The sequence below is a fragment of the Aethalodelphis obliquidens genome, unplaced genomic scaffold (genome assembly GCF_003676395.1).
Source record: "Aethalodelphis obliquidens isolate GAN/ISIS:26980383/991018 unplaced genomic scaffold, ASM367639v1 scaffold86, whole genome shotgun sequence".
NCBI classification, from domain to species: domain Eukaryota; kingdom Metazoa; phylum Chordata; class Mammalia; order Artiodactyla; family Delphinidae; genus Aethalodelphis; species Aethalodelphis obliquidens.
In genome coordinates this window covers 4,505,512-4,532,461 of record NW_020838030.1, presented here as the reverse complement: position 1 = coordinate 4,532,461, position 26,950 = coordinate 4,505,512, and the positions used below count along the sequence as shown (strand labels likewise).

Below are 26,950 nucleotides of genomic sequence, written 5' to 3'. Positions count from 1 at the left end.
TCTACAACAAATGCTAAAGGAATTTCTCTAAGTGAGAAACACAACAGAAGAAAAGGACCTACAAAAACAAACCCACAAGGGCTTCCCTGGTGGTGCAGTGGTTGAGAGTCTGCCTGCCAATGCAGGGGACACGGGTTCGAGCCCTGGTCTGAGAGGATCCCACATGTCGCAGAGCAACTGGGCCCGTGAGCCACAACTACTGAGCCTGCGTGTGTGGAGCCTGTGCTCCGCAACAAGAGAGCCACAACAGTGAGAGGCCCGTGCACCGCGATGAAGAGTGGCCCCCACTTGCTGCAACTACAGAAAGCCCTTGCACAGAAACAAAGACCCAACACAGCCAAAAATAAAATAAAAAATAAATAAAAAATGATAATAGGGCTTCCCTGGTGGCGCAGTGGTTGAGAGTCCGCCTGCCGATGCAGGGGACACGGGTTCGTGCCCTGGTCTGGGAAGATCCCACATGCCGCGGAGCGGCTGGGCCCGTGAGCCATGGCCGCTGAGCCTACGCGTCCTGTGCTCCGCAATGGGAGAGGCCACAATGGTGAGAGGCCCGCATACCGCAAAAAAAAAAAAAAAAGATAATAAAAATAAAGGAATTCCTTTAAAAAAACAAACAAACAAACCCACAACAACTAAGAAAATGGTAATAGGAACATACATATCGATAATTACCTTAAACGTGAATGGATTAAATGCTCCAACCGAAAGACCCAGGCTCGCTGAATGGATACAAAAACATGACCCATACATATGCTATCACAAGAGACACACATCAGACCTAGGGACACATACAGACTGACAGTGAGGGGATGGAAAAAGATATTCCATGTAAATGGAAATCAAAGAAGGCAGGAGCAGCAGTACTCATATCAGATAAAATAGACTTTAAAATAAAGAAAGTTACAAGAGACAAGGAAGGACACTACATAATGATCAAGGGATAAATCCAAGAAGAAGATATAACAATTATAAGTATGTATGCATGCAACATAGGAGCACCTCAATACACAAGGCACTGCTAACAGCTATAAAAGAGGAAATTGACAGTAACACAATAATAGTGGGGGACTTTAACACCTCACACCAATGGACAGATCATCCAAACAGAAAATTAATATGGAAACACAAGCTGTAAATGACACAACAGACCAGACAGATTTCATTCATAGTTATAGGACATTCCATCCAAAAACAGGAGATTACACTTTCTTCTCAAGTGCACATGGAATGTTCTCCAGGATACATCACATCTTGGGTCACACATCAAGCCTCAGTATATTTAAGAAAATTAAAATCATATCAAGCATCTTTTCTGACCACAATGCTATGAGATTAGAAATCAATCACAGGGAAAAAAACGTAAAAAACACAAACACATGGCTGAACAGTATGTTACTAAAAAACCATGAGATCATTGAAGAAATCAAAGAGGAAGTCAAAAAATACCTAGAGACAAATGACAATGAACACACGATGATCCACAACCTGTGGGATGCAGCAAAAGCAGTTCTCAGAGGGTAGTTTATAGCAATACAAGCCTACCTCAAGAAACAAGAAAAATCTCAAATGAACAATTTAACCTTACACTTAAAGGAACTAGAGAAAGAAGAACAAACAAAACCCAAAGTTAGCAGAAGGAAAGAAATCATAAAGATCAGAGCAGAAATAAATAGAAACAAAACAATAGCAAAGATCTATAAAACTAAAAGCTGGTTCTCTGAAAAGATAAACAGAATTGATAAACTATTAGCCAGACTCATCAAGAAAAAGAGGGAGAAGACTCAAATCAATAAAATTAGAAATGAAAAAGGAGAAGTTACAACAGACACCGCAGAAATACAAAGCATCCTAAGGGACTACTACAAGCAACTCTATGTGAATAAAATGGACAACATGGAAGAAGTGGACAAATTCTTAGAAAGGTATAAGCTTCCAAGACTGAACCAGGAAGAAATAGAAAAGATGAACAGACCAATCACAAGTAAGGATATTGAAACTGTGATTAAAAATCTTCCAACAAACAAAAGTCCAGGACCAGATGGCTTCACAGGTGAATTGTATCAAACATTTAGAGAAGAGCTAACACCCATCCTTCTCAAAGTGTTCCAAAAAATTGCAGAGGAAGGAACACTCCCAAACTCATTCTATGAGGCCACCATCACCCTGATTCCAAAACTAGACAAAGATACTACAAAAAAAGAAAGTTACAGACCAATATCACTGATGAATATAGATGCAAAAATCCTCAACAGAATACTAGCAAACAGAATCCAACAACACATTAAAAGGATCATACAGCATGATCAAGTGGGATTTATCCCAGGGATGCAAGGACTCTTCAATATACGCAAATCAATCCATGTGATACACCATAATAACAAACTGAAGAAGTAAAACAATATGATCATCTCAATAGATGCAGAAAAACCTTTTGATGAAATTCAACACTCATTTATACTAAAAACTCTCCAGAAAGTGGGCATAGAGGGAACCTACCTCAACATAATAAAGGCCATATACGACAAACCCACAGCAAACATCATTCTCAATGTGAAAAACTGAATGCATTTCCTCTAAGATCAGGAACAAGACAAGGATGTCCACTCTCGCCACTATTATTCAGCATAGTTTTTGGAAGTCCTAGCCACGGCAATCAGAGAAGAAAAAGAACCTAAAGGAATACAAATTGGAAAAGAAGAAGTATAACTGTCACTGTCTGCAGATGACATGATACTATACATAGAGAATCTTAAAGATGCCACCAGAAAACTACTAGAGGTAATCAATGAATTTGGTAAAGTTGCAGGATACAAAATGAATGCACAGAAATCTCTTGCATTCCTATACACTAATGATGAAAAATGTGAAAGAGAAATTAGGGAAACACTCCCATTTACCACTGCAACAAATAGAATAAAATACCGAGGAATAAACCTACCTAGGGAGACAAAAGACCTGTACTCAGAAAACTATAAGACACTGATGAAAGAAATTAAAGATGATACAAACAGATGAAGAGATATACCATGTTCTTGGATTGGAAGAATAAATATTGTGAAAATGACTATACTACACAAAGCAATCTACAGATTCAATGCAATACCTATCAAATTATCAATGGCATTTTTACAGAACTAGAACAAAAAATCTTAAAACTTGTATGGAGACACAAGAGACCCTGAAATAGCCAAAGCAATCTTCAGGGAAAAAAACAGAGCAGGAGGAATCAGGCTTCCTGACTTCAGACTATACTACAAAGCTACAGTAATCAAGTCAATATGGTACTGGCACAAGAACAGAAATACAGATCAACGGAACAGGATAGAAAGCCCAGAGATAAACCCACGCACCTATGGTCAACCTAATCTATGATAAAGGAGGCAAGGATATGCAATGGAGAAAAAACAGTCTCTTCAATAAGTGCTGCTGGGAAAACTGGACAGCTACATGTAAAAGAATGAAGTTAGAACACTCCCTAACACAGTTCACAAAAATAAACTCAAAATGGATTAGAGACCTAAATGTAAGACTTGACACTATAAAACTCTCAGAGGAAAACATAGGAAGAACACTCTTTGACATAAATCACAGCAAGATCTTTTTTGATCCCCCTCCTAGAGTAATGGAAGTAAAAACAAAAATAAATGGGACCTAATGAAACTTAAAAGCTTTTGCACAGTAAAGGAAACTACAAACAAGATGAAAGACAGCCCTCAGAATGGGAGAGAATATTTGCAAAGGAATTAATGGACAAAGGATTAATCTCCAAAATATATAAACAGCTCATGCAGCTCAATATTAAAAAAAAACAAACAATCCAATCAAAAAGTGGGCAGAAAACCTAAATAGACATTTCTCTAAAGAAGACATAGGGATGGCTAAGAAGCACATGAAAAGCTGCTTAACATCACTAATTATTAGAGAAATGCAAATCAAAACTACAATGAGGTATCACCTCACACCAGTGAGCATGGACATCATCAGAAAATCTACAAACAACAAAGGCTGGAGAGGGTGTGGAGAAAAGTCAACCCTCTTGCACTGTTGGTGGGAATGTAAATTGATACAGCCACTATGGAGAACAGTATGGAGGTTCCTTAAAAAACTAAAAATAGAATTACCATATGACCCAGCAATCCCACTACTGGGCATATACCCAGAGAAAACCATAATTCAAAAAGACACATACACCCCAATGTTCATTTCAGCACTATTTACAACAGCCAGGTCATGGAAGCAACCTAAATGCCTATCGACAGATGAATGGATAAAGAAGATGTGGTACATATATACAATGGAATATTACTCAGCCATAAAAAGGAACAAAATGGGGTCATTTGTAGAGACATGGATGGATCTAGAGACTGTCATACAGAGTGAAGTAAGTCAGGAAGAAAAAGAAATATCGTATATTAACGCATATATGTGGAACCTAGAAAAATGGTACAGATGAACCGGTTTGTAGGGCAGAAATTGAAACACAGATGTAGAGAACAAACGTATGGACACCAAGGGGGGAAAGTGGCGGGGGGTGGTCGTGGTGGTGTGATGAATTGGGAGATTGGGATTGACATGTATATATACACTAATATGTATAAAATGCATAACTAATGAGAACCTGCCATATAAAAAAAATGAATAAAATACAAAAATTCAAAAAAAAAAAAAGACACTGTGCTAAGTGAAACAAGCCAGTCACAAAAACCCAAATTCCTTATAATTCTACTTACAGGAGGTCCCTACAGTAGTCCATTCATAGAGACAGAGAGCACAATAGGGGTTGCTAGGGGCTGGGGGAGGGGTAATGGGGAGGTGCTGTTTGAAGAGCACAGAATTTCAGTTTGGGATGAAGAGTTGTGGGTTGATGACAGTGATACTGCAGAATAACGTGGATGTATCAATACTTAACACTATAGAACTGTACACTTAAAAAAAGTTAAGATGGTAAACTCTGTTATATGTATTTTACGTATAACTAAACGTTCCCATGAAGATGAGGTTGTCAAATGGTCAGGGTGATGGACTGCCAGGGTGGTGGCTTTGGATTTACCTTGGGTCTGATTATTGGCTGTGCCACCTAACAGCTTCATGACCCCTATGCAAGTCAAATCTCTGTCGCCATCTCTATCTGTATAAGGGGGATATACAACCCCTCGGGGTTGGGTGGGGGGTCGTAAGAATTAATGATGTAAATAAGAGACACGCTCAAAACAGTCTTCATTCAGGTTCCTCCCAACCCTGCCATTAGATGGAAGATTCAACTGTGCCCTCTACTGGACACACTAAAGACAAACAGGGCCCTGTGTGCCATGTCATGGAAATAGGGTGTATTTACCTTATTATCTCCGCCTGAGACAGCTAGGATGTTGGCTGTGATGGACCAGCTCACATGCCATACAACATCATTGAACTTGTGCAGCAGTTTGGGGGACCACGCATTGCCCGAGGCATCATCACAGGTCCAAATGAACACTCGACCATCCTGGGAAAAGACAGGCTAGAGTCAGGAGATGGGGGCAGCAATCCTGCCCTGGTGATATCCTCTCAATCTGGAGCTATATTGGACTTTTGCAGGAATAGGGTGGGGGATTCAGGGCAAAGCACAGCCAAGGACCTCCTCAGTGTTCACAGCTTTGAGGACTGATTTCCAGCCCAGCACCCTTGCTTTTATCCCTTTACCCCAGGAACACACTTCAAATTGGTCAGGAGTCTCCCAGGTTCCTTTCCTCATACTGGTTTCATTGTCCGTACCGCTAATTCTCAAATTTTCTCTGGGGCTTTCCTCACATCTGCCAAGTAACTTCGTTGTTTTGGCTCCCTCTGGCTCTGTACTTTCTCAACTGAATGGGTATAGCTGTCTAAACGCCAAGCTCAGAGAATGAGATGGGACCAAAAAACAAAACAAAACAACACCCCCCCCCCCCCCAAAAACAAACCAAACTAAAACAGAACAAACAGAATTATCTTTTACATCATTTAAGCCTGTTCTACTTGGTCCTCTCAAATTTAGGACCAAGTAGAAAAGGCTCAAATGATGTAAAAGGCCAGGCTTAACTCTCATCTTGGGTGGTAGCATATAATTAACGGCTTATCCTTGGTCTTACTTTTGTTATCTGTCTGGGAATAGTGAGTAGGTAGATGAGCCCAAGGTCTTACAATTTCCCATTGCTCCTGGTCCTTGCTTGGGAACACTCTCAGAACGATGCCTGGGTACCTCCATTCCCTATCCACAAAAGGGTCAGGAGGGGAAACTAGTCCTGAATTTGGTCTTGCTCTTGGCTCAGTGGAAGAAAGCCACTGTGGCTTCTGACCAAAGCTTCACTGCGCGATGACAGGGCTCCAGGTGCTCCCTTATTTACAATGGCCTATAGTTGCCTGTCTCCTGCCCTTCCCCTTCAAGGATTTCCCCTAGGGGAACTGTAAGGGCTGATGGGACTTCCTGAGATTAACTAACACAGGATGCTTGCACAGGTCTGAGCTGACCTGGGAGCAGCTGGCGATGGTGCTCGTGGGCAGGCCGATGGAGGGGGCCCAGGCCACATCTCGAACCCAGTCACTGTGTGCTTCCAACTTCTGCTCTTCCTTCCACTGGCCGTCCTCTTCCTCCCTAACAGGGGAGATGGTGGAGAGAATTCAGCAGGCAGCAGCCCAGGTGCCATTCCCACACCTCCATTCCCCCCCCCAGCCCACAGGCTCCACAGGGGTGGAGAAGCTATTCCACCTTTCTGGTAACATTTGTTGAACCTACAGAATTTTATTCAGTTCACCAGCTATAAAGAAGCCCTCCAGGAAATGCTCTGTTCCTCCACAGCCAACAAGTCAGCTCTAGCAGTTGTGAATTAGGAAGAGTCAAAGCTCCTGAGTAAAGGGAAAGTTTACTTTTGGAAGTTTACTTTTTTGTTTTTATTTTAAAAAGGATGTCCTCTGAGAGACTGAAGACAGTATTCTATGGGCAGAAGGGAAAAAGACAGTTGATCCCGTTTCTGGTGAACTGAAGCTGAGTCATGGTAGGCTAGAAGGTGAGAAGTGTCCCCTTGAGAAGTTCACCAATGCCACTTACTTCCACAGTTTGATGAGGTTGTCACAGCCGCCTGATGCAAACTTCTTGATGTAGTTGGGCTTCTGCCCAGATGGCTGGTCTATGAGGCTTCCAGGTACGACAGCAGGGGCCCAGCTGACGGCATTGCAGCCAATCTGTAAGGAGGGGGAAGGGGGACTTGTGGTGACTCTGCCCCTTTGCCTGGCACAAGGATACTGATTCTGCAGACCCAACGCTGATGTTTATTCCTTCTGCAATTCTCAGGACTGGATTATGCAGGACAGCTGTTTTAATGAACTAAGGATTAGCCACCCAGAACTCTTCTTCAAGGATTCCTAACAGTGCATGTATTTTTCAGCAACATGTATTTAAAGAAGGAATTAGGGAATCTCAGGAATCTAAGAAAAGAACATTTTCCAAACATATGAAGGGAGGGCACAGATTCAGAAAACCACACGAAGTAAATATACGGATTAATGAATTACTCTAAAGCACTCTTGTAATCACTCCCAGGTCAAGAAATAAAACGACCATTTACCCAAGAAGCCCTGTCATGTATGTCCTACCTGAATCATAGCCCCTCTGTGTTCCTGTAAGTAACCATTACTTTGATTTCTAATGTCTGTTTTTTAGCTTTGTCATCCAAATGTGTATCCCTAGGCACTAGTTTATTTTTGCCATTTAAAATGTTGTTTAAATTGCAATATTCTTTTTATTGAAATACAGTTGATTTGCAATACCATGTTAGTTTCAGGTGTATAGCAAAGTAATTGAGTTATACATATACACTGTCCATGATAGGTTATTACAAGATATCGAATAGAGTTCCCTGTGCTATACAGTAAATCCTTGTTGGTTATCTACTTTATATACAGTAGTATGTATCTGTTAATCCCAAACTCCTAATTTATCCTCCTCCCTTTTCCCTTTGGTAACCACAAGTTTGTTTTTTTTTTTTTTTTTTTACCACGCCATGCGGCATGTGGGATCTTAGTTCCCTAACCAGGGATCGAACCTGTGCCCCCTGTATTGGGAGCATGGAGTCTTAACCACTGGACCACTAGGGAAGTCCTATAAATTTGTTTTCTATGTCTGTGAGTCTGTTTCTGTCTTGTTTCATTTTTTTTAAGATTCCACATATAAGAGATATCATATGATATTTGTCTTTCTCTGACTTAACTTCATTTGTATGATAATCTCTAGGTCCATCCATGTTGCTACAAATGGCATTATTTCCTTCTTTTTATGGCTGAGTAATATTCCATTGTAAATATGTACACCACATCTTCTTTATCCATTTGTCTGTTGATGGACCCTTAGGTTGTTTCCATGTCTTGGCTATTATAAACAGTGCTGCTATGAACGTTGTGGTGCATGTATCTTTTGGAATTAGAGTTTTTGTATTGTCTGGATATATGCCCAGGAGTGGGATTGCTGGGTCGTATGGTAGCTCTATTTTTAGTTTTTTAAGGAATCTCCATATTGTTCTCCATAGTGGCTGCATCAATTTACGTTCCCACCAGCAGTGCAGGACGGTTCCCTTTTCTCCACACTCTCTCTAGCATTTATTATTTGTAGACTTTTTGATGATGGTTATTTTGACCAGTGTGAGTAAACATTTTTTTGATGTTTCTTGCATCTTCTAATTTATAGATTCCCCCTCTGATCTTACTGGATCAGACTCAGGTTTCTTCCCTTTGCCAAGACTACAGGTGGTGGTGTAATCCTTCATCAGGAGGCACATGATGTCAGACTGTCTCTCTTTTTATGTTATTACCACTTGTCAATAATTTATGCCTCTCTCAATTCACTGGGCATTACAAAATGGTGATACTGTCATTCTATTCATTTCTTTGTCATTTATTACATGGAATACTCTAGACAGGGGCAATTTCACTCATTAATATTTGCTTCCCCAGGGGTACAGATCAGATAAGAAAGGCAAGATAAATGCTTGATTCTTTCTGAACTAGTTCCGTCATTCTCCAAAGATGACTGATTCTCTTTTAAATATGAGGATGAACTCATGGAGTTAAGCATATTTGACAGGTTTCAGTTCACTGCCATTATTCTAATTTTTTACACTCCAACTGCCCATCTTTGGCAGTGTGAGCCTGTTCAAGTTAGCTCCTTTGACACAACCCTAGTATGTCAAAAAGTATGTCAGTGATCATTTCTATCTGGTACGACAAGATGTTTGTACTTTTCCTGCCTGAGGCCTGGGATCAGCCATTTCCTCAAGAGCTCTGGTTTCTTTTAGTGAGAAATTGTATTTCAAGTGTATTTCTGGTGCTAGGGATGCTCACTGGTACATAATTATTTATTTTATTTCATTTAACACACAGCAGAATAGTCTCAGAATAATATTGTCAATATGATTATTAATAACATTAAAGAAAGTATTTGCAATGCCCTCCCCATTCCCCCCACCGTTTTTCTGGGGGGTGTTTTCATGTGCGTGGTACCAGCTGCTTGTGCTGCACACTGTTTATTTAACAGTTATACTCTATCTATCTTAGCCGAGCACACGATCAGGACCTTGTTCAGTGTTAGTTCTTTACAATTAACTGTATATTTATATGGATGTCTTTCTAGTCATTTTTGTTGTCTAAAACTTATTCTTTAGTAGATACCTCAGGCAGGGCTCATGGAAACAACAGTCCTTTAGTTCTTGCATACTGGAAACAGTCTGCATTCTTTACAATCCAAATTTTTTTTTTTGTTTTGCGGTACACGGGCCTCTCACTGTTGCGGCCTCTCCCGTTGCGGAGCACAGGCTCTGGATGCACAGGCTCAGCAGCCATGGCTCATGGGCCCAGCTGCTCCACGGCATGTGGGATCCTCCCGGACCGGGGCACGAACCTGTGTCCCCTGCATCGGCAGGCGGACTCTCAACCACTGTGCCACCAGGGAAGCCCCCTACACTCCAAATTTTAAAGAAAGATCTAACTGACATTAACAGAACATAAAGTGCACAAGCTGATGAACTCTGACATCAGTATACTCTGTAAAACCATCACTACAATCAAGATAACAAATGAATCTCAAAGTGATGAAAGAAAAAAAAATTTCCAACCAAGAATACTCTACCTGGCAAAGTTACTGTTCAGAATTAAAGGAAAGATAGTTTTCCAGATAAGCAAAAGCTAAAGGAGTTCACCACCACTAAAATGGCGTTACAAGAAATGTTAAAGGGACTTCTTTAAGCTGAAAAGAAAGGGTGCTAATTAGTAACAAGAAAACATATGAAAGTATAAATCTTCCATAGGTTTTATACTCATAAGGTAAATATATATTGAAGGCAATGGATTAACTGCTTATGAAGCTATTATGAAGGTTAAAAAAAATAAAAACTGTAACTACAGTACTTAAAGATACACAAGATAAAAAGATGTAAAATGTGACAACAATACATAAAAGGTGGGTGGGGGAGGGTAAAAATGTAGAGCTTTAGGGACTTCCCTAGTGGTCCAGTGGGTAAGACTCTGCACTCCCAATGCAGGCGGCCCGGGTTTGTTCCCTGGTTAGGGAACTAGATCCTACATGCATGCTGCAACTAAGAAGTCTGCATGCTGCAACTAAGAGTCTGCATGCTACAACTAAAGAAGTCTGCATGCTGCAATGGAGATCCTGCATGCTGCAATGAAGAGCTGGCATGGTGAAAATAAATAAATAAAAAATAAATATATTAAAAAAAAATGTAGAGCTTTAGAATGGGTTCAAACTTAAGTTGTAATCAACTTAAAATAGACTATTAATATGGGTTGTTATATATGTAAACTTCATTGTAAGGACAAAGCAAAAACCTATAGTAGATACACAAAAGATAACGAGAAAGGAATCTAAGCATACCATTAAAGGTCATCAAACCACAAAGGAAGAGAGCAAAAGAACTATAAAAAGCCAGAAAAAACCAAAATGGCAATAAGTGCATACCTATCAATAATTACTTTAAATGTAAATGGACTAAATTCTCCAATCAAAAGACATCATAGAGTGGCTGACTGGATTAAAAAAACAAGAACCATCTGTGTGCTGCCTATAAGAAACTCACTTCAGATTTAAGGACACACATAGACTGAAAAAAGAAGGGATAGAAAAAGATATTCCATGCAAATGGAAACCAAAAAAGCTGGGGTAGCTATACTTATATCAGACAAAATAGACTTTAATACAGGGACTGTAATAAGAGACAAAGAAGGGCATTAGATAATGATAAAGGAGTCAATTCAACAAGAGGATGTAACATTTGTAAACATTTATGCACTCAACACAGGAAAACCAAAATATATAAAGCAAATACTAACAGACTTAAAAGGAGATATAGGCAGCAATATAATAATAGTAGGGTTATGTCAATGGATAGATCATCCAGACAGAAAATGGCCTTAAAGGACACATTAGACCAGATGGACTTTACAGATATATAGAGAACGTTCCATCCAAAAGTAGCAGAATACAGGCATACCTCACTTTATTGTGTCTTGTTTCATTGTGCTTGATAGATACTGAGTTCTTCACAAACTGAAAGTTGTGGCAACCCTATGTCAAGCAAGTCAATTGGCATCATTTTTCCAACAGCATTTACTCACTTCCTGTCTGTGTGTCACATTTTGGTAATTCTTGCAATAGTTGAAACTTATTCATTATTACATTTGTTTTGTTGACCTGTGATGAGTGATCTTCGATGTTACTGATGCAAAAAGATTATGACTTGCTAAAGGCTCAGATGATGGTTAGCTTTTTCACCTATAAAGCATTTCTAAATTAAACTATGTACATTGTTTTAGACATAATGCTATTATTGTACACTCAGTAGACTAGGAGAGTTGAAACATAACCTTTATGTGCATTGGGAAATCAGAAAATTCATGTGACTCCCTTTATTGTGATATTCGCTTTATTGTGGTGGTCTGGAACCGAACGTGCACTATCTCCATGGTATGCCTGTATACTTTCTTCTCAAGTACACATGGAACATTATCCAGGATAGATCATATGTTAGGCCAAAAAAAGTCTTAATAAATTTAAGAAGACTGAAATCCTATCAAGCATCTTTTCTGACCAAAATGATATGAAACTAGAAATCAATTACAAGAAGAAAACTGGAAAATCCACAAATATGTGTAGAATAAACAACATGCTACTGAACAACCAATGGGTTAACAAAGAAATCAAAAGAGTAATAAAAAAATACTTTCAGACAACTGAAAATGGAAATACAACACACCAGAATTTATGGGATGCAGTAAAAGTAGTTCTAAGAGGGAAGTTCACAGAGATAAATACCCACCTGAAGAAACAAACAAACAAGATCTCAAAAACACCCTAACTTTATACCTCAAGGAACCAGAAAAAGAACAAATGAAGCCCAAAGTCAGTGGAAGGAAGGAAACAACAAAAATCAGAGGAGAAATAAATGAAATACAGACTGATACCACAAAAATGCAAAGGATCATCAGAGTCCACTATGAACAATAATATGCAAACAAATGACAACCTAGAAGTAATGGATAGATTCCCAGAAACACAGAACATTCCAAGACTGAATCATGAAGAAACAGAAAATCTAAACAGGCCAATAACTATGAAGAAAGATGATAAAATCCTCAACAAAATACCAGCAAACCAAATTCAACAATACATTAAAAGGATCATACACCATGATCAAGTGAGATGTATTCCAGGGATGCAAGGCTGGTTTACCACCCACAAATCAATCCAGGTGATACACAACATTAACAAAATGAAGGATAAAAATCATATAATTATCTCAATAGATGCAGAGAAAGCATTTGATTAAAGTCAGCGTCCATTTATGATAAAACTCTCAACGAAGTGGGTATTGAAGGTATGTACCTCAACATAATAGAGGCCATATATGACAAGCCCATAGCGAACATCAATAGTGAAAAGCTAAAAGCTTTTCCTCTAAGATCAGGAACAGGACAAAGATGTCCATGCTTGCCACTTTTACTCATTAAAATATTGGAAGTCCCAACCAGAGCAATCAAGCAAGAAAAAGAAAATAAAAGCCATCCACATTGGAAAGGAAAATGTAAAACTCAGTATTTGGAGATGACGTGATATTATGTATAGAACATCCTCAAGACTCCACCAAAAAACTGTTAGAAATAATAAACGAATTTAATAAACCTGCAGGAAACAAAATCAATGTATAAAAAACTCTTGCATTTCTATACACTACCAATGAACTATCAGAAAAGAAATTATGAAAACAACCCATTTACAATTGCATCAAAAAGAATAAAATACCGGGCTTCCCTGGTGGCGCAGTGGTTGAGAGTCCGCCTGGCGATGCAGGGGACATGGGTTCATGCCCCGGTCTGGGAAGATCCCATATGCCGTGGAGTGGCTGGGCCTGTGGGCCATGGCCGCTGAGCCTGCGTGTCCGGAGCCTGTGCTCCGCAACGGGAGAGGCCACAACAGTGAGAGGCCCGCGTACCACAAAAAAAAAAAAAAAAAAAAAAAAGAATAAAATACCTATGAATGAATTTAACCAATGAGGGGAAAGACCTGTACACTGAGGACAATGATGAAAGAAATTAAAGACAACACAAATGAAAGATATTCATGCAGATGGATTGGAAGAAATATTGCTAAAGTGTCCATACTACCCAAAGCAATCTACAGATTCCATGCAATTTCTATCAAAATTGCAATGCCATCTTTCACAGTACAATCCTAAAATATAAATTGTTTGTTTAGAACAAACAATCCTAAAATTTGTATGGAATCACAAAAGACCCCTTTATTAAAAAGATACAGTGATCAAAGAGTATGGTATTGGCATTAAAAACAGACACATACTCTTTACAACACTGTTACTGGCTATCTACAATTTACTTGTCTACCTGATATTTTCTACCATCACTAAAATGTAAGAAAAAAAAAAAAAAAACCAACAAAAAATCAACCAGACACATAGATCAATGAACAGAACAGAGAACCCAGAAATAAACCCCTGCATATGTGGCCAATTAATTTATGATAAAGGAGTCAAGAATATACAATGGGGAAAGGACAGTCTCTTCAACAGACAGTGTGGGGAAAACTTGACAGCCACATACAAAAGAACGAAACTGGACCACTATCTTACACTGTACATAAAAATGAACTCAAAATGGATTAAAGAATGTGAGACCTGAAGCCATAAAACTCCTAGAGGCAAACATAGGTGCTAAGCTCCTTGACATTGATCTTGGTGATGATTTTCTGGGTCTGACTCCAAAAGCAAAGGCAACATAAGCAAAAACAAGGGGAACTACGTCAAACAAAAAGCTTCTGTACAGCAAAAGAAATCATCAACAAAGTGAAAAGGCAACCTACGGAATGGGAAAAAATATTTGTAAATCCTGTATCTAATAAGGGGTCAATATCAAAAATATAAAAGAATTCATACAACTCAATAGTAAAACCAAATAATTCAACTTAAAAATGGCAGAGGATCTGAATATATGGTTTTCCCAAGAAGATACACAGATGGGTCAACAAGTACATGAAAAAATGTTCAACATCACTAATCATCAGGGAAATGCAAATCAAAACCACAATAAGATATCACCTCACATCTGTCAAAAATAGCTAAGGTTTCCAGGAAGATGGCGGAAGAGTAAGACGTGGAGATCACCTTCCTCCCCACAGATACACCAGAAATACATCTACACGTGGAACAACTCCTACAGAACACCTACTGAACGCTGGCAGAAGACCTCAGACCTCCCAAAAGGCAAGAAACTCCCCATGTACCTGGGTAGGGCAAAAGAAAAAATAAACAGAGACAAAAGGATAGGGACGGGACCTGCACCAGTGGGAGGGAGCTGTGAAGGAGGAAATGTTTTCACGCACTAGGAAGCCCCTTCGCGGGTGGAGATTGCGGGTGGCAGAGGGGGAAAGCTTCCGAGCCGCGAAGGAGAGCACAGCAACAGGGGTGCGGCGGCCAAAGCGGGGAGATTCCCGCACAGAGGATGGGTGCCGACCGGCACTCAGCAGCCCGAGAGGTTTGTCTGCTCACCCGCCAGGGCGGGCGGGGCTGGGAGTTGAGACTCGGGCTTCAGTCGGAGCGCAGGGAGAGGACTGGGATTGAACACAGCCTGCAGGGGGTTAGTGCGCCACGGCTGGCCGGGAGGGAGTCCAGGGAAAAGTCTGGACCTGCCAAAGAGGCAAGAGCCTTTTTCTTCCCTCTTTGTTTCCTGGTGCGCAAGGAGAGGGGATTAAGAGCACTGCTTAAAGGAGCTCCAGAGACGGGTGCTAGCCGCGGCTAAAAGCGCGGACCCCAGAGACAGGCATGAGACGCTAAGGCTGCTGCTGCCGCCACCAAGAAGCCTGTGTGCGAGCACAGGTCACTCTCCACACCCCCCTTCGGGGAGCCTGTGCAGCCCGCCACTGCCAGGGTCCCGGGATCCAGGGACAACTCCCCCGGGAGAACGCACGGCGCGCCTCAGGCTAGCAACGTCACGCTGGCCTCTGCCGCCGCAGGCTCGCCCCGCACTCCGTGCCCCTCCCTCCCCCCAGCCTGAGTGAGCCAGAGCCCCTGAACCAGCTGCTCCTTTAACCCCACCCTGTCTGAGCAAAGAACAGACGCCCTCCGGCGACCTACACGCAGAGGTGGGGCCAAATCCAAAGCTGAGCCCCTGGGAGCTGTGAGAACAAAGCAAAGAAAGGGAAATCTCTCCCAGCAGCCTCAGAAACAGCGGATTAAAGCTCCACAATCAATTTGCTGTACCCTGCATCTGTGGAATACATGAATAGACAACGAATCATCCCAAATTGAGGAGGTGGACTTTGAGAGCAAGATTTATGATATTTTCCTCTTTTCCTCTTTTTGTGAGTGTGTATGTGTATGCTTCTATGTGAGATTTTGTCTGTATAGCTTTGCTTCCACCATTTGTCCTAGGGCTCTATCCGTCTGTTTTTTTTTTCTCTTAATAATTACTTTTTATTTTAATAACTTTATTATATTTTATCTTACTTTATTTTATCTTACTTTATCTTCTTTCTTTTTTTCTTCCTTCCCTCCCTCCTCCCTCCCTCCCTCCCTCCTTCCTTCCTTTCTTTCTTTCTTCTACTAATTCTTCCTTTCTATTTTTTCTGTCTTTTATTCTGAGCCATGTGGATGAAAGGCTCGGTGCTGCAGCCAGGAGTCAGTGCTGTGCCTCTGAGGTGGGAGAGCCAACTTCAGGACACTGGTCCACAAGAGACCTCGCAGCTCCATATAATATCAAACGGCGAAAATCTCCCAGAGATCTCCATCTCAACACCAGCACCCAGCTTCACTCAACGATCAGCAAGCTACAGTGCTGGACATCCTATGCCAAACAACTAGCAAGACAGGAACACAACCCCACCCATTAGAAGAGAGGCTGCCTAAAATCATAATAAGTCCACAGACAACCCAAAACACACCACCAGACGTGGACCTGCCCACCAGAAAGACAAGATCCAGCCTCATCCACCACAACACAGGCACTAGTCCCCTCCACCAGGAAGCCTACACAACCTACTGAACCAACCTTAGCCACTGGGGACAGACACCAAAAACAACGGGAACTACGAACCTGCAGCCTGCAAAAAGGAGACCCCAAACACAGTAAGATAAGCAAAATGAGAAGACAGAAAAACACACAGCAGATGAAGGAGCAAGATAAAAACCCACCAGACCTAACAAATGAAGAGGAAATAGGCAGAAATAGGTAGAAATTCTTTTTCTACCTGAAAAAGAATTCAGAATAATGATAGTAAAGATGATCCAAAATCTTGGAAATAGAATAGACAAAATGCAAGACACATTTAACAAGGACCTAGAAGAACTAAAGATGAAACAAACAATGATGAACAACACAATAAATGAAATGAAAAATACTCTAGATGGGATCAATAGCAGAATAACTGAGGCAGAAGAACGGATAAGTGACCTGGAAGATAAAATAGTGGAAATAAGTACTGCAGAGCAGGATAAAGAAAAAAGAATGAAAAGAACTGAGGACAGTCTCAGAGACCTCTGGGACAACATTAAACGCACCAACATTCGAATTATAGGGGTTCCAGAAGAAGAAGAGAAAAAGAAAGGGACTGAGAAAATATTTGAAGAGATTATAGTTGAAAACTTCCCTAATATGGGAAAGGAAATAGTTAATCAAGTCCAGGAAGCACAGAGAGTCCCATACAGGATAAATCCAAGGAGAAACACGCCAAGACACATATTAATCAAACTGTCAAAATTAAATACAAAGAAAACATATTAAAAGCAGCAAGGGGAAAACAACAAATAACACACAAAGGAATCCCCATAAGGTTAACAGCTTATCTTTCAGCAGAAACTCTGCAAGCCAGAAGGGACTGGCAGGACATATTTAAAGTGAGGAAGGAGAAAAACTTGCAACCAAGATTACTCTACCCAGCAAGGATCTCATTCAGATTTGATGGAGAAATTAAAACCTTTACAGACAAGCAAAAGCTGAGAGAGTTCAGCACTACCAAACCAGCTCTACAACAACTGCTAAAGGAACTTCTCTAGGCAAGAAACACAAGAGAAGGAAAAGACCTACAATAACAAACCCAAAACAATTAAGAAAATGGGAATAGGAACATACATATCAATAATTACCTTACATGTAAATGGACTAAATGCTCCCATCAAAAGACACAGATTGGCTGAATGGATACAAAAACAAGACCCATATATTTGCTGTCTACAAGAGACCCACTTCAGACCTAGAGACACATACAGACTGAAAGTAAGGAGATGGAAAAAGATATTTCATGCAAATGGAAACCAAAAGAAAGCTGGAGTAGCAATTCTCATATCAGACAAAATAGACTTTAAAATAAAGACTATTAGAAGAGACAAAGAAGGACACTACATAATGATCAAGGGATCAGTCCAAGAAGAAGATATAACAATTGTAAATATTTATGCACCCAACATAGGAGCACCTCAATACATAAGGCAAATACTAACAGACATAAAAGGGGAAATCAACAGTAACACATTCATAGTAGGGGACTTTAACACCCCACTTTCACCAATGGACAGATCATCCAAAATGAAAATAAATAAGGAAACACAAGCTTTAAATGATACATTAAACAAGATGGAATTAATTGATATTTATAGGATGTTCCATCCAAAAACAACAGAATACACATTTTTCTCTAGTGCTCATGGAACATTCTCCAGGATAGATCATATCTTGGGTCACAAATCAAACCTTGGTAAATTTAAGAAAATCGAAATTGTATCAAGTATCTTTTCCAACCACAATGCTATGAGACTAGATATCAATTACTACTTAATAACGAAGTGATCACTGAAGAAATCAAAGAGGAAATTAAAAAATACCTAGAAACAAATGACAATGGAGACACGACAACCCAAAATCTATGGGATGCAGCAAAAGCAGTTCTAAGAGGGAAGTTTATAGCAATACAATCCTACCTTAAGAAAAAGGAAGCATCTCGAATAAACAACCTAAACTTGCACCTAAAGCAATTAGAGAAAGAAGAACAAAAAAACCCCAAAGTTCGCAGAAGGAAAGAACTCATAAAAATCAGATCAGAAATAAATGAAAAAGAAATGAAGGAAACGATAGCAAAGATCAGTAAAACTAAAAGCTGGTTCTTTGAGAAGATAAACAAAATTGATAAACCATTAGCCAGACTCATCAAGAAAAAAAGGGAGAAGACTCAATAGAATTAGAAATGAAAAAGAAGTAACAACTGACACTGCAGAAATACAAAAGATCATGAGAGATTACTACAAGCAACTCTATGCCAATAAAATGGACAACCTGGAAGAAATGGACAAATTCTTAGAAATGCACAATCTGCCAAGACTGAATCAGGAAGAAAGAGAAAATATGAACAGACCAATCACAAGCACTGAAATTGAAACTGTGATTAAAAATCTTCCAACAAACAAAAGCCCAGGACCAGATGGCTTCACAGGCGAATTCTATCAAACATTTAGAGAACTGCTAACACCTATCCTTCTCAAACTCTTCCAAAATATAGCAGAGGGAGGAACACTCCCAAACTCATTCTACGAGGCCACCATCACCCTGATACCAAAACCAGACAAGGATGTCACAAAGAAAGAAAACTACAGGCCAATATCACTGATGAACATAGATGCAAAAATCCTCAACAAAATACCAGCAAACAGAATACAACAGCACATTAAACGGATCATACACCATGATCAAGTGGGGTTTATTCCAGGAATGCAAGGATTCTTCAATATACGCAAATCAATCAACGTGATATACCATATTAACAAATTGAAGGAGAAAAACCATATGATCATCTCAATAGATGCAGAGAAAGCTTTCGACAAAATTCAACACCCATTTAAAAACCCTGCAGAAAGTAGGCATAGAGGGAACTTTCCTCAACATAATAAAGGCCATATATGACAAACCCACAGCCAACATCGTCCTCAATGGTGAAAACTGAAAGCATTTCCACTAAGATCAGGAACAAGACAAGGTTGCCCACTCTCACCACTCTTATTCAACATAGTTTTGGAAGTTTTAGCCACAGTAATCAGAGAAGAAAAGGAAATAAAAGGAATCCAAATTGGAAAAGAAGAAATAAAGCTGTCACTGTTTGCAGATGACATGATACTATACATAGAGAATCCTAAAGATGCTACCAGAAAACTGCTAGAGCTAATCAATGAATTTGGTAAAATAGCAGGATACAAAATTAATGCACAGAAATCTCTGGCATTCCTATACACTAATGATGAAAAATCTGAGAGTGAAATCAAGAAAACACTCCCATTTACCATTGCAACAAAAAGAATAAAATATCTAGGAATAAACCTACCTAAGGAGACAAAAGACCTGTATGCAGAAAATTATAAGACACTGATGGAAGAAATTAAAGATGATACAAATAGATGGAGAGACATACCATGTTCTTAGATTGGAAGAATCAACATTGTGAAAATGTCTCTACTACCCAAAGCAATCTACAGATTCAATGCAATCCCTATCAAACTACCACTGGCATTTTTCACAGAACTAGAACAAAAAATTTCACAATTTGTATGGAAACACAAAAGACCCCGAATAGCCAAAGCAATCTTGAGAACGAAAAACAGAGCTGGAGGAATCAGGCTCCCTGACTTCAGACTATACTACAAAGCTACAGTAATCAAGACAGTATGGTACTGGCACAAAAACAGAAAGATAGATCAATGGAACAGGATAGAAAGCCCAGAGATAAATCCACGCACATATGGTCACCTTATCTTTGATAAAGGAGGCAGGAATGTACAGTGGAGAAAGGACAGCCTCTTCAATAAGTGGTGCTGGGAAAACTGGACAGGTACATGTAAAAGTATGAAATTAGATCACTCCCTAATACCATACACAAAAATAAGCTCAAAATGGATTAAAGACCTAAATGTAAGGCCAGAAACTATCAAACTCTTAGAGGAAAACATAGGCAGGACACTCTATGACATAAATCACAGGAAGATCCTTTTTGACCCACCTCCTAGAGAAATGGAAATAAAAACAAAAATACACAAATGGGACCTAATGAAACTTCAAAGCTTTTGCACAGCAAAGGAAACCATAAACAAGACCAAAAGACAACCCTCGGAATGGGAGAAAATATTTGCAAATGAAGCAACTGATAAAGGATTAATCTCCAAAATTTATAAGCAGCTCATGCAGCTTAATAACAAAAAAACAAACAACACAATCCAGAAATTGGCAGAAGACCTAAATAGACATTTCTCCAAAGAAGATATACAGACTGCCAACAAACACATGAAAGAATGCTCAACATCACTAATCATTAGAGAAATGCAAATCAAAACTACAATGAGATATCATCTCATACCAGTCAGAATGGCCATCATCAAAAAATCTACAAACAATAAATTCTGGAGAGGGTGTGGAGAAAAGGGAACCCTCTTGTACTGTTGGTGGGAATGTAAATTGATACAGCCACTGTGGAGAACAGTATGGAGGTTCCTTAAAAAACTACAAATAGAACTACCATATGACCCAGCAATCCCACTACTGGGCATATACCCTGAGAAAACCATAATTCAAAAAGAGTCATATACCAAAATGTTCATTGCAGCTCTATTTACAATAGCCCAGAGATGGAAACAACCTAAGTGTCCATCATCAGATGAATGGATAAAGAAGATGTGGCACATATATACAATGGAATATTACTCAGCCATAAAAAGAAACGAAATTGAGATATTTGTAATGAGGTGGATAGACCTAGAGTCTGTCATACAGAATGAAGTAAGTCAGAAAGAGAGAGACAAATACCGTATGCTAACACATATATATGGAATTTAAGAAAAAAATGTCATGAAGAACCTAGGGGTAAGACAGGAATAAAGACACAGACCTACTAAAGAATGGACTTGAGGATATGGGGAGGGGAAAGGGTAAGCTGTGACAAAGCGAGAGAGAGGCATGGACATATATACACTACCAAACGTAAGGTGGATAGCTAGTGGGAAGCAGCCGCATAGCACAGGGAGATCAGCTGGGTGCTTTGTGATCGCCTGGAGGGGTGGGATAGGGAGGGTGGGAGGGAGGGAGACGCAAGAGGGAAGAGATATGGGAACATATGTATATATATAACTGATTCATTTTGTTGTAAAGCAATTATACTCCAATAAAAATATTAAAAAAAAAGAATAGCTATTATCAAACAGACAAGAAACAGCAAGTGTGGAGAAAAGGGAACCTCTTTGTGCACAGTTGGTGAGAATGTAAATTGGTACAGCCACTATGCAAAACAGTACGGAGGATCCTCAAAAAATGAAAAAGAGAACTATCTTATGACCCAGCAATTCCACTTCTGGCTATTAATACCAAAAACCAAATAAAACCCCAACAAAACCCCCTTAATTCAAAATATATCTGCACTCCCCCATCCTCACTGCAGCATTATTTATAATAGCCAAGATATGCAAACAAGCTAAGTGTCCATCAGTGGATGAATGGATAAATAGGTGGGGTGTGTACACACACACACAGGAATATTATTCAGCCATAAAAAAAGAATGAAATCTTACCATCTGCAACAACATGGATGGTCCTTGAGGGCATAATGCTAAGTGAAATAAGTCAGAAAGAAAAAGACAAAAACTGTATGATCTCACTTACATGTGAAATTCATAAAAACCCCCAAGCTCATGGATACAAAGAACAGATTGGTGGTTTCCAGAAGTGGGGATGAGGGATGGGCAAAATGGGTGAAAGAGGTCAAAAGGTACAACCTTTCAGTTATAACAGCCTATAGGCGCCAGTGCCAGGACGCCTCAGGCTAAACAACCAACAGGGCGGGAACACAGCCCCACCCATCAGCATACAGGCTGCCTAAAATCTTCTTGAGCCCACAGCTGGCCCTGCCCACCAGAAGTACAATACCCAGCTCCGTCCACCAGTCCCTCCCATCAAGAAGCCTGCAGAAGCCTCTCAGACCAGCCTCATCCACCAGAAGCAGGAAGAACTACAAACCTGCAGCCTGCAGAACAGAAAACGCAATCACAGAAAGTTAGACAAAATGAGACGGCAGAGGAATATGTCCCAGACAAAGGAACAAGATAAACCCCCAGAACAACAACTAAGTGAATTGGAGATAGGCAATACACCCAAAAAAGAATTCAGAGTACTGATAGTAAAGATGATCCAAGATCTTGGAAAAAGAATGGAGGCACAGACTGAGAAGATACAAGAAATGTTTAATAAAGGGCTAGAAGATCTAAAGGACAGAGAGAGATGAAAAATACAATAACTGAAATGAAAAATAAACTAGAAGGAATCAATAGCAGAATAAGTGAGGCAGAAGAACGGTTAAGTGAGCTGGAAGATGGAATGGTGGAAATCACTGCCACGGAACAGAATAAAGAAAAAAGAATGAAAAGAAATGAAGACAGTCTGAGACCTCTGCCACAACATTAAATGCAGCAACATTCATATTATGGGAGTCCCAGAAGGAGAAGAGAGAGAAAGGACCTGAGAAAATATTTGAAGAGATAATAGCTGAAGACTTCCCTAACATGGGAAAGGAAACAGTCACCCAAGTGCAGGAAGTGCAGAGTCCCAGGCAGAATAAACCCAAGGAGGAATAGGCTGAGACACATAATAATCAAAATGACAAAAATTAAAGACAGAGAAAATATTACAAGCAACAAGGGAAAAAAAAATAACACACAAGGTGAATTCCCATAAGGTTATCAGCTGATTTTTAAGCAGAAACCCTGCAGGCCAGAAGGGAGTGGCACAGTATATTTAAAGTGATGGAAGGGAAGAACCTACAACCAAGAATACTGTACCCAGCAAGGCTCTCATTCAGATTCGATGGAGAAATCACAAGCTTTACTGACAAGCAAAAGCTAAGAGGTTTCAGCACCACCAGACAGCTTTGCAACAAATGGTAGAGGAACTTCTCTAGGTGCGGGAAAAAAAGGCCACAACTAGAAACAGGAAAATTACGAATAGAAAAGCTCACCGGTAAAGGCAAACATACAGTAAAGGTAGGAAATCATTCGCACACAAATATGACATCAAAACCAGCAATCATGAGAAGAGGAGAGGACAAATGGAGGATACTGGAAATGCATTTAAAATGAAAAGACCAGCAACTTAAAACAACCTTGTTTATATATAGACTGCTATATCAAAACCTCATGGTAACCACAAACTGAAAATCTACAATAGATACACACACACAAAAAAGAAAAAGGAATCCAAACGCAACACTAAAGTTAGTCATCAAATCACAAGAGAAAACCAAAGGAGGATGGGGAGAAAAAAGACCTACAAAAACAAATCCACAACAATTAGCAAAATGGCAATAAGAACATACATATCAGTAATTACCTCAAACATAAGCAGATTAAATGCTCCAACCAAAAGACACAGACTGGCTGAATGGATACAAACTTTCAGTTATAAAATAAGTAAGTCATAGGGATGTGATGTACAGCTTGGTGACTAGTTAATACCTCAAGAAAAAAAAGAAGTGATTAGTTAATACCTCAATTAAAAAAAAGAAGTGATTAGAAAGATAATTACTGGTAAAGAAGAGAATGAACACATCTATCATCCCCAAGTTTCCTGGAATCCCTGTGCAATCCATCTGTGCTGCCCACCTCCCTACGCTCAGCAACCACTGATCTGCTGTCACTACAGTTTGCTTTTCCATACTATGAAATCACAGTATGTACATTGTCTGATTTTTTTCCAGTCAGCATAATTATTTTAAAATTCATTTATCTTGCGTTTATCAATAGTCATTTCTTTTTATTGCGAGGTAGCATTTCTGTAGTACGGATATACCACAATTTGTTGACCCATTCACCTGTTCATACTCATTTGGATTATTTCCAGGTTTTGGCTATTAAAGTTGCTATGAACTTTGGTATTTAAGTCTTTGTGTGAACTTGAAAGTCAGCTTCGCTAGTTATAAATCCTTGCCTCACACATTCTTACCTTGAGTATTGTAAATGTGTTCTCCACTTTCTCATGCACAGATCATTGCTGTTGAAAAGCCAGATAATCCAATTGTTTCCCTTGTAAGTTACATGGCTCCTTTTGCCTAGATGCCCAAAGGACTTTTTTTTTTTTCCTTTAAGGCCAGTAATTTCACTATACTTAGGCCTTTTTGCTGGTGATTCTGGGTTGATAGTCTTAAGTATAGGGTACGCTCTCTCAATATGTAGTTTCAAATATGGTTTTTAAATTTTAAGGTAGTTTTCTTGAATCAGTTTTTAGTATTTGTTCTGTTTTCTTCTTCTGGACACCTAATATTCACATTTGATCTCTGCTTGTCTTCACTTTTTGTCAAAATCTTTTTATTTCTTTTTTCCCTTTTCACACTATTTCTCTTAAGGCATTATCTGTTGTGTTTATTTGCTCTGGTATTCCTTCTAGTTTAGTCTTTATTTATGAAATAATTTTTAATTTCTAACTCTTTCCTGAGTTCTGTCACCTCATTTCTTCTGAGTCTTTCAAATTTTGATTTATGCTATTTTTAAATGTCTTATGTTATTTAAAAAAACTCTCTTAGCTTGACTGGAAATAGCGGGTGACAACTGGTTGTTTTTGTGGGCATGTCTTTCTTTCACTGCCCGTGAGAATGTTATTCTGCATATTCATTTTTTCTTAAAGGAAAAAACTTTCTTAAAGGAAAACTTCTGAGATTTCACCTCAAATACTTCTTTTTTCTTTTTTTGCGGTACGCGGGCCTCTCACTGTTGTGGCCTCTCCCGTTGCGGAGCACAAGCTCCGGACGCGCAGGCTCAGCGGCCATGGCTCACGGGCCCAGCCACTCTGCGGCATGTGGGATCTTCCCGGACCGGGGCATGAACCCGTGTCCCCTGCATCGGCAGGCAGACTCTCAACCACTGTACCACCAGGGAAGCCCTTCTTTGTTATTTTTAAGTGAAATTAGTTTTCCTGATCAAATGAGGTTCAGGAAAGCCTTTCTAAGTTCAGAAGTGTCTGTTTTTGTGTAGTAGTAACAAATGTGACAGCTTGCTTCTGGGATTTCATGGCTCTGTTCCTCTCCCCCGCTCTGGTCTATATCCTCTCTTTCCTTTTAGTGTGTGTCCCCCTCTGGCTCTGTGTCCCTCTGCTCACAAGAGGCACTATTGTGGAAGCAAGCCCAGTGGGTCATGAGGGTCCGATTTCTCCAAGTCCCTTTAGTCTCTCTTTTGGTGGGCCCCCTGCGCTCACCTGGTATGAGGTCATGCAACCCCCAGGCCCCATGTCAGTTCTCCAAAGGAGATACAAATAGCCAATAAGCACGTGAAAAGATGCCCAACACCATTAGTCATTGGAGAAATGCAAATCAAAACCACAATAAGGTACTACTTCACACCCACTTGGATGGCTATCATCAAAAAGAAGACAAAAAGAAAAAAAAAAAAGAAGACAACAAGTGTTGGCAAGGATGTGGCGAAACTGAAATCCTCATACACTGCTGGCAGGAATGTAAAACGGTGCAGTTAATTTGGATAACAGTTAGCAGTACTTCAAAAAGTTAAACACAGAGAGTCCATGACTTGGCAATTTTACTCCCAAGAAAGTTCAAAACACAAAAACGGACACACAAATGTTTGTAGGAGCATTATTCATAATAGCTGAAAATGATCACTAGCTGATGAATGGCAAAATAAAATGTGTATATTCACACAATGGAATATTATTCAGCCATAAGAAGGAATGAAGCACCGATACATGCTATGATATGGATGAACCTTGAAAACATGCTACGTGAAAGCAGTCACTCACAAAAGACCACATACTGTATAACTCCATTTACAGGAAATGTCCAGAATAGGCAAGTCCATACAGACAGAAGGCAGATTAGCATTGCTTGGGGCTAGGGGTAGGGTGGGGTGGAGAGTGACTGCTAATGGGGTTTCTTTTCGGGTGATGAAAAAGATCTGGATACTAGCAGTGAGAGTTGTACAACTTCGTGAGTATATTAAAAACTACAGAACTGTATACTTTTAAAAAAGGGTGAATTTTATGATATGTGAATTTTATCTTACTTTTAAAAAAAGTTACAAACAGAAGTACAAAATTCCTGTTCTCAAACAGCTGCTGTTTGCCAACTGGCCAGCAATGCTTTCCAGTGAACACCTGTTGGCTCTTCTGGGGGTACTCCTCAGGTGTGGTGGAAGGCATCGCATTACTTCTTCCTCCTGCTCGGATGCCAATACCTCACAGTCTCGCGGCTGTCGGTGGTCCACTGCTCTCTGCTTGTATTTTGGAGTTTGTGGAAATACCTTGCTACCCAATTTTGTTGTTAACTGTTGTTCAGGAGGTTTTGGTTTTGCTACCTAGTTGCTCTGCTGGTTTCTATGCAAAGACTGGAAAAGACTCAAGCACTATG

General features: G+C 39.8%; 1 protein-coding gene across 2 annotated transcripts in view; it reads right to left on the bottom strand.

Annotated features, from left to right (window-relative positions):
- The window catches only part of SEC13 (SEC13 homolog, nuclear pore and COPII component), a 54,315-nt gene that overhangs the window by 10,456 nt on the left and 16,909 nt on the right, over window positions 1-26,950 (bottom strand). For both annotated transcript variants that reach the window (XM_027093833.1, XM_027093834.1), the window contains 3 exons: window positions 7,061-7,194; window positions 6,484-6,607; window positions 5,336-5,482 (listed from right to left, as the gene is read on the bottom strand). In XM_027093833.1, coding sequence (XP_026949634.1) covers window positions 5,336-5,482; window positions 6,484-6,607; window positions 7,061-7,194 — 405 coding nt within the window. The remainder of the gene's footprint in view (window positions 1-5,335; window positions 5,483-6,483; window positions 6,608-7,060; window positions 7,195-26,950) is intronic.